Here is a 9,441-nt window from a genome sequence, read left to right as displayed (position 1 = left end):
AGGATTGCCCAACCTTCCTTCCGAGGAGTGGCTGGTGGGTTTGAACCGCCAGCCGTCTGGTTAGCAGGCAAGTGTCTTAGCCACTATGCTCCCTACTAAGCCTCCATATATAGAGATAGATAGATAGATAGATATAGCTATAGATAAAGCTATGTCTATGAACAAGTCTTTAACTTAGAGATTGTTCTTTAAATTTTTCATTTTGTGATAAAATGATGGGGAGTGGCATTTTGGGTTTTCCACATGCTCTCACTTGTAAAAATATTAAGTTGACAGCTTCCAGATACATCTTTCCCACCTAGCTTTTAAAAAATAGTACTGCTAGTCCGAAGAACAAAATTCTGCCTGATAGCTGTGACCTTCTTTATTCCAATAATATTTGAGAATCTAATATATAACCAGCTTTGGAATTAGTGCTGGGGTTGAGGTACAGGGGCTACAGTGGAAAAACGAACGCCAGGATGTCCACTGCTATATTGTAGTCTATAGGGACACAGTCAACCCCTGACTTAATATCCTGGAGTCTGGCCTTCCTTTTATTGTTATTTTTTGCCCTTTTTAGAATGTTACTCACTTTCTTAGGACTATGAAGCTAAAGTTGCAAGACAGACAGAGGCTGATTTTTTTTTTTTTCCTCTAACAAAAGACTTGTATTTGAGGAAATGGCAAATAGTTTCCAGTGTGACCTGCCACCTTTAAAGGCATTAGTAGGTAATTTACTTTATATGGCATGTGATTTTTGATTTTCATTGTAAAGGTTAGACTTCTAATATTCATTGAACTTTAGAAACTGAAGGGCTTAAGGTAGTGTCATCAAAAAAAAAAAAGAAGGGCCTGGGGCCAGCATGGTTGAATGCTTTGCCCAGGAACACAGAATGGGTCAGTGGAACTAGTTCTGCAGCTGCATCTTACTCAAGTTTAGTTTATATTAGAATATTTTTCATGGCTACCAGAAATTGGAACAAGAATAGCCACCAAGAAATATTGATTTGTGGGCTATAGCCCTTGGGATATAATTGATGTTCTTAGAAAAATGCTTATTCAAGTTTTTTCCTTCTTAGTACCTATGCTTTAGTAACCACAAAGAGATAGCATCGAAGGCCATTTTTTGAATTATAACTGAAATTTACTGTTTATAGAAAATTAATGTCTTATCTAGGAAAACTCAGAGTCCTGGTTTAAAATGTGTTTATAAAGCTATCTTATCCATTCCCAGACATCTTGTTTTTGTTTAATTATTTTTAAAAGTGAACATAACAAGGATATTCTAATTAGATGAAGATTGCCCCTCCCAGGAGGACATCCTTTGGCTGAAAAGAAATTTGGTTTTATTTATTGTGTGCTTTGGCTAGGTTGTCTTTGTTTTAAAAGAGTACTGATAGAATCAGAATAGGTCTTGGATCACCTTGTCAATAGAAGGCCCCTTAAAGTGAATAGTTTATTCTTAAATTGAATTTCTCCATTAGAAAGTACAGGAAAGCAAGGGGCGACTATCCTGAGCTGACAGACCTAGGGTGGACTGGGCTGAGGTAAATCATCCTTCAGTTAGACTTGGACACAAAGCATGCTGGGACATAGCAGCACAGACCCTGAGGGATTAGCGAAGCCCCGAGTCTATGAGGGCCTGGTGAATTTGACTTTATTCTTGGTGCTATCAGTGTTGGAAGAAGTCCCAGTTATTTTGTCAAGAACATCTAGAGTATAGCAATAGGAGTTCAGGAGGCAACACTGATTCTAAGCATTTTAGCCCCTCTATGCATCCCTGTATGGGGGTCTAGCTCTCAAGTGGAGACTGAAGCAAAAGGTTAATAAAGGTGTCAGAGGGCTGGGGCTCAGGGCAGCCTGAGCTACATAGGAAACCAAAATGGGCATTTAGAGTGTGTCAGGGCCCTGGAGAGTAGGCTCGTGTTTCTCAAAATTTTGGACACTGGGTTTCTACAATTAAAATGACCCCACTGGGAATCTCTGGGGGTGAATTGGAACTTCTGGGGGTGAGACCTGCCTGGGAGTGCACATTTTTTATAGACCTCTCCCTCCACCAGTAAGTCTTAAGCTCACTAAAGCTTCTGCACAGGGCAACAGGGGGGACTTGAAATGTGGATGGACAGAAAACACCCCCAAGCATGATGCCCAAAGGCTTCATAAAAACAAACATGCAATGACAGCCTTGAATTGATTGACTACTATGATACTTATTGTGCTAGGATACAATAGTGAATAATTAAGGCATGGTTCCAGCCTTTACGGAGCTGGAAAGGTCCAATACATAAGTAGACAAATAAAATCACATATTGTAGTGAGTGTTAAGAAAGAAATAAACAAGATGCTAAGAGAGACAGACTTTACCCTGCTGAGATAAAGTGATCAGAACTAACTCAAGACTTTAATATGGTGAATGTGGTCTGGGGAGTTGGTGGTGGGGGCAGGTGAATGAGTAGATGTTAAAGGAAGGGTGTTAAATGTGTGCACGTGGTGGTGGGGTGAATATATCCAGGGAACATGGATACTCAAGGAGGAAGAATGGTAAGAGAACGTGAGGATGTTTTAGGATCCAGTTGTGCCCTCAATTTTAAGCACATGTCCTGTTTGATTTGTTTTGTATCACCATACTGCATCTATATACAATTCTTGGATTGATAAGGAGTGAGGGAGAGGCACCAACCCCTTCATAGAAACTAAATGCAAGTGGACCCTGTCCTACAGCTGGTAAATTGCAGACAATGGTACCTTAAAATAGTATTTACCAACCCAGCCTGTGTAGGTGTTCTCTGTTCCAACTGAGCCAAAGTGGGACCTAAGTAATTGTAGAGCAGAGAAAATGAGTATTTTCTAAAACAAGTAGCATATTCTATTATGCAAAAGAGAAAAATTAGCTTTAGAAAACCACAGGTAGGTTTCATGGACTTCCCTTTGCTTCTTTCTTAGCTGGAAATAAGAGTTGGGGAGGCAGAAGGAGTTGTTATTTAGAGGATCCATTAGCCCTTACTCTGTTTTCTTGCACACCCATTCACAGAGACTTTGGAAATAAGCCTGGGAAAATGATAGCATGCTGGCCCCAAAAGGTGAGCAGAGGGCGGTCTCACAGTCTTTGTAAGAGGAGGGCTGGATTGAGGTAGCATTATGACCACAGAAATTTCCTTTCCTTCTTCATTTTCCTGTAAGGGGAAAAGAGTGGTCTTGCATTAAAGCTCAGTGAGTCAGGCATGATTGAATTATGAAGCAGGACTTTATGTCTCTTTCCTCCATAGCCCTATGACAATGACTTGTTTGTTTATTAGCTCTCTCTCCACTAGACTGGAAGCCCCATGAGGAAGGGGCCCATATCTCTGTCTAGTGTAGCTATCTGTGGATTCATAACTGCATCTGAGCATCTGGAGGTAGGTGTGTGATATTACCTTTGCATGGGAACATGAACTTGGGTGTGTTGTATGGGTTGTCTGTGGCCTCCTGGGATGGGGGGAGGGCTGTATAAGGCTCAGCCCTGATGGGACAGGCTTGATGTCTATCCGACTTGGTCATCAGGAGAAGTATCACTTCATGGGCCCATCCCACACAGGGTGCCCTTTACTGCTTACTGGTACCCTTTACTGCTGAACATCCGGTTGTCTTCAGGCCATGGATTAATCCAGGGTTAGCTAGGAGTACACCTGGTCTGTACAGTTCCTTCCATTCCATATATGCTTTTCCTCCATTTACCGTTGTTTGTTCTCCCTTCTATGTGAAGGTCTTCTTTTCTTTCCAGATCTTCATCATCTCTCTCCTGCTCCATTTTCCACTTCTCCTTTTCTTTCCTGTTCCTTTAAGCTTAGTTCCATATAGCAACTCAGAGGGGAATAAAACAGCAATGCCATTTGACCTCCTTTGGCACATGTTGTTGTTGTTAGGTGCCGTCAAGTAGGCTCCAACTCATAGCGGCCCTGTGTCCATCAGAATGAAACTCTGCCCAGTCCTGCGCCATCTTCACAATCTTTGCTATGCTTGAGCCCATCGCTGCAGCCACCGCATCAGTCCATCTTGTTGAGGGTCTTCTCTTTTTTGCTGACCCTTTACTTTACTAAGCATGATATCCTTCTTGGGGAACCAGTCCCTTCTGACAACATGACCAAAGTAACTGAGACGAAGTCTAGCCATTCTTACTTCTAAGGAGCATTCCGGCTGCACTTCCTCCAGGACATATTTGTTTGTTCTCCTGGCAGTCTTATGGTATTTTCAGTATTCTTTGCCAACACCACAATTCAAAGCATCAACTCTTCAGTCTTTCTTGTTCATTGTCCAGCTTTCATATGCATATGAGGCAATTGAAAATACCATGGCATATATTAGGTGCTCCTTAGTCTTCAAAGTGACATCTTTGCTTAACCCTTTAAAGAGGTCTTTTGCAACAGATTTGCCCAATGCAATATGATGTCTGATTTCTTGACTACTGCTTCCATGGGTGTTGACTGGGAATGCAAGTAAAATGAAATCCCCAACAACTTCAGTCTTTTCCTCATTCATCGTGATGTTGCTTGTTGGTCCAGTTGTGAGGATTTTCATTTTCCTTAGGTTGAGGTGTAATCCATACTGCAGACTGTAGTCTTTGATCTTCATCAGTAAGTGCATCAAGCACTTTCAGTTTCATCTTGCGGTTGTGTCATCTGCATATTGCAGATTGTTAATGAATCATCCTCCAATCCTGATGCCATGTTCTTCTTCATATATATGTATAAATATGAAGAATATATATATATAGACAGATAGATAGATATAGATATATATGAAGCTTATATATCCAGGTTCTTGGATTATTTTCTTAGCATACAGGTTAAATAAACATGGTGAAAGGATACACCCCTGATGCAGACCCTTACTGATTTTAAACCATTCAGTATCCCCTTGTACTGTTCAAATGACTGCCTCCTTGTCTATGTACAGGTTCCTCATGAGCACAATTATGTGTTCTGGAATTCCCATTCTTTCAATGTTACCCTTAATTTGTTATGATCCACACAGTTGAATACCTTTGCATAGTCAATAAAACACAGGTAAACATCTTTCTAGTAGTCTTTGCTTTCAGCCAAGATCCATCTAACATCACTGATGATATTCCTTGCTCTATGTCCTCTTCTGAATCCAGCTAGAATTTCTGGAAGTTCCTTCTCAATATACAGCTGCAACCATGGGAATTATCTCCAATAAAATTTTGCTTGTGTGTGTTATTAATGATATTTTTCAATAATTTCACATCGTGTTGGATCACCTTGGCAATTGGAATCGTTTCTGCTTCAGTATAAGTACCAGTGACACAGAAGATGGGGAAGGACAATAGATAAGAACAATCTAATTAATACTTCTAGCTGGGTCACAAATATTGTATGTCACTGCCTTTGAGAGCCCGGAGGCCTCTGAATATGAACCACAGTGTACTGTGTGCTGTGAACTATTGTTTCATTTTCTTTGCTATTTGTTTGTGTTTCATGAACACTTGGTTCAGTTCCACAGACCTTTCCAAGAACCCACTTGGTGCCAGATTCTGTGCATCAACCCCCAGTTTATGTTTGCTTTTCTCTGCTTTAAAGTTGAAAGGGTACTTAAAAGTTATCTAGCCTGAGGTCCTTGCTTGATACATGCAGAAAGTGAGGCCCTAGAAAGAAAGTGTTGAATCTGGGTCTCAGAGTTGGTGTAGGGCTTGGTTTTGCTACAGAACCTGAGCTCTTCCCAGCAGCCTCTGGGGTCTGGAGACCTTACAAATAACCTTGGCGTTCAGTCCTTGAGTGTTTGCCATGTGCTGATGCTGGGCAACGTGCTTTCCATGACTTTTCTCTTTCAATCCTTAGAGCAGCCCTCTAAAGCAGTTGTCATTGTCCCTGTTGTTATCCTCTGTTTTTACAGATGAAACTAAGGCTTGAAATAGCCAAGATACTTGGCTACAGTCAGACCGTAGTATTAGCAGAGCAGAAATTCCCTTCTGGGTCTGTGTGAACCTGAAGCCTGTGCCCTTTTCTGCTTCACAGAATAAACAGAGTGCATATGAGTTTGACAGAGGCTGCTAGTACTAAGTCTTTCTTCTAAATGAAGAGGAGAACTGGCATGCTTTCTTTATTTCTTTTTTTTTTTTTTTTAACTTTTTATTTTGTTTTGGGTGAAATTTTTTAAAGCAGATTTGTTTTACATTCAGTAGTTCATACATGTTTTGTGACAATTGGTATTATTTCTTAATTTTCAGGATTGGTTTGAGAAGTCATTCTGCTTTCCAAGGGCCTCTACTAGGCAGTTCCTGGAGTCCTACTAGTTGCCTCCCAGCTGCTTTATTGCTAAATCCTTCCAAAAACTTGGTGCCCTTGCTGCACCTCCTGTTGAAAAACTCGGGCTCCTGTTTCCACACTCAGCTCTTGGAAAAACATCCCCAGAAAGGAAAGGAGGCTGTAAAAAATGTCCTGGTATCTGGCAGGTGCCTCAGCTGAGTTGGGTCTCTCAGGGGGCAGCTCCTGAGCATCAAGGGGTTTGTACCTGATCTAGCCCCAGCTCTGAGCATGGCAGAGAGAGGATTCTGAGCCCACTTAGGCACCTGCTGCTTTCAAAGTTGAGAAAAGATAGCAGATTTAAGATGTCTCTTAACGAGCAGCTTTTAAAACATTGTTGTAGGTTCATATTTACTCACCTTAACAGAATGGATGAGATATGTACAGGCCTTTGTGTATGTGTGTATGTTGTGTAAAGAGCCACAGGGGTGTAAGATGTTGGGGAGTAGGTATATATATGAGGTAAGGTGTGAGTCTTTGTTTGGTTGGGGGATGGGAGTATATGTAGGGTCAGGTGGGGGTGTATGTGTAGAGTAAGGTGTGAGGGTAGGGAGTTGGTTGTGAGCATATATATGTGTATGGGATAGGAGGGTATGTGGGAGAGTAGGGTGTGAGGGTGTGTGTGGGGGTATGTGTGAGTATGTAGGGGCTAGAGTGTGGGGGTGTGTGAGGGAGTAGGATGTACAGATACTGAGGATAAGATATGTGGAGAATAGTGTGTGAATAGGAGTGTGTGTGTGTGTGTGTGTGTGTGTGTGTTTTGGGGGGTGGTCACCATAAGGAGAGGACCAATGGCCCTGCTCCAGGTGACTGTACCTGCTGAAACTGGGTTAGTACAGGAGCTGCTGAGACCTGCAGTGCTTCCCTGTTGTGGGGGAGCTGTGCTAGCCAGGGCCTCAGGCATGCCTCACCTTTACCTGGTCAGGGCAATTAATTTGCCAGGTGTCTGCATCACTGCAGGATGCTTGTGTGTCAGTCCATACAGCTTTGCACTTATTAAGAACCATGGGAGAGATTTAAATGAGAAATTAAGGGGACCAGTGGGAGGTTGTGCTGAGGGCTAAGAAAGAGAAATTACATCTCCCTCAGTGGCTCAGCCACAGTAAATGACCAAGGTCATCTCTCTCGACTGTGTTCTTGATAAAAGGCAGCTGCAGTCATACCATGTGAGAGAAGTAACTTTAGAAGACATGCACATACACACACATACACACCAGATACAGATGCAGATAAGAGGGCCCTTGAAGCCCCTCCCAGATGCCAGGCATCCTCTGCAGCTGTAACTCTTTATGCAGTGCAGTCTGCTGCAGGCTTTGCAGTGGGGGGACGATGGCTTTTATGAATGGTAGCCTGGGAGGGGCCTAATGTCATCCGCTCCTGATGTCAGCACAATGAATGAAATACTTGCAAAGCTAAAGCTTCAAGCACCCGGGAAGCAGAAACCTCAGATTAGTTCTCTTAAGTGCAGCGTCTCTTGCTGACGAAATCACCAGTCCCATGTGTCATAGATAATCTATATATGTTAGGATTTAAATGAGGCAGAATCAGAGGCTGCATGTGGAGTAACGCGTTATCGAATTCCGACACAACCAGCTTTTTCCCTGCAGCAGCTGTGGCCACGGCCCTCTTCCTGCCCGGTGCTGGAGAAAGGTGCTTGTGCGAGCTGTGGACCCACAGCTAGGCGTTAGGCATCTACTGAACTAGCCTGATGTTCTGCTTTTGCTGGCAAAATTCCTTGCTGAAGCTCCAAGCCCTTGAATCTGATCTGTGTTCTGCATTTTTGACAAATCAGGAAGAAGCTGCTCAGGTGCATGGAGTCAAGGACCCAGAACCAGCTTCCATCCAGAGCGTGCCTGGGCCTGCTGATGGGGCGGATTCTGAAGGTAAGTGGCAGGGCTGGGGATGTCCTCGTTTGTATTCTGAAGGTAGTTCAGCCTTTTGCTGTTTCATTCTAAACTTGCTCCCAGTGGGATAAGATACCTGGAGCAACATGAAAGCTGAAAAGGTGTTTCTGAGTTACACAGGAGTGGCTAAGATGGAATCGGGGGAATGAAGATGTGCTGTAAGGTAGAGCATTGTCTCTAGCTAGGGGCCAAGAGATAGACTTCCATAAATGGGGTTCAGGTGAAAAGCACACATCCCAACTTCTGGTCTCCGTTTTTCTACTTGGTATTATGGAACACATGAGCGTGTACTTGTTTGACATCACTGGCCCTAGATAACCTGTACTGTCTTGAAACTGGTGATATCTTTGAGGTCATGTAGGGATGGAGGAAGGAGCCCTGATGGCACAGTGGTTAAGCACTTAACTCCTAACTGGAAGGTTGGCTGTTCAACCTACCAGTCATTCCACAGGAGAAAGATGTGGCAGTTTGCTTCTGTAAAGATTTACAGCCTTGGAAATCCTCTAGGCACTTCTGTTCTGTGTGGTTGCTCTGAGTTGGAATTGACTCAACGACAGTGGGATTTAGGGATGGAAGAGTTTAAACTCCTACTCCTTTCTTCTATTAACTGCTTGTAAGATGACCCATCAACACAGGGAAAGTGGAAGGTGAGTGGCATTAACTTGTTGTTATCCTGTATTGTCTTGTCTGTCAGATTTTTTTTTAGCATTAATTCCTCTGTCAAAAAAAAAATAATCTCATATTTGAGTCTTATTTTGTCTGTAACTTTCACCACTTTTAATCCCAGGAATGGTAGGTTGGCTAGCAAGCAGAAAGCACACTGATGCTCCCAGAAGACTTAGACAGCAAAGAAACACTAAATTGAGTAGAAATGAGAGCAGAGCTTATCTTTCCTAACACAAATCTATCAGTGATGTGCAGACTGGTTTCTAGATGGATAGTAGAAATAGGCTTAAGAGAGAGAGAGTACTTCATGAGATGTCCCTTATATCTAGGAATTGATGGAAGGGATTTACAAAGGTAACCTATATTAGTAGTATTAACAATAATACATTTAAAACACTACTGTTTAAAATGGTCCATAACATCTAAGCAAGGCAAAACAGCCATCTCTCATGTTTGAATGTAAAGTAATAACAGTGGAAAATGATAACTATTAATGGTAGCTACTATATTACTGAGGAGCTCTGGTAGCATAATACCTAAGGCACTTGACTGCTAACCAGAAGGCTGGCAATTCAAACCCACCAGCCACT

The 9,441-nt window shown here is 42.5% G+C and overlaps 1 protein-coding gene across 1 annotated transcript in view; it reads left to right on the top strand.

Annotated features, from left to right (window-relative positions):
• Positions 1-9,441, top strand: part of FAM13C (family with sequence similarity 13 member C) — a 176,580-nt gene that overhangs the window by 109,464 nt on the left and 57,675 nt on the right. The window contains exon 6 of the mRNA XM_007958879.2: positions 8,074-8,164. Coding sequence (XP_007957070.1) covers positions 8,074-8,164 — 91 coding nt within the window. The remainder of the gene's footprint in view (positions 1-8,073; positions 8,165-9,441) is intronic.

The sequence above is a fragment of the Orycteropus afer genome, unplaced genomic scaffold (genome assembly GCF_000298275.1).
Source record: "Orycteropus afer afer isolate SDZICR_OR568_19922 unplaced genomic scaffold, OryAfe1.0 scaffold00016, whole genome shotgun sequence".
Taxonomy (NCBI): Eukaryota; Metazoa; Chordata; class Mammalia; order Tubulidentata; family Orycteropodidae; genus Orycteropus; species Orycteropus afer.
The sequence above is the reverse complement of the archived record's forward strand: the minus strand, read 5'-3'. Positions and strand labels throughout refer to the sequence as shown.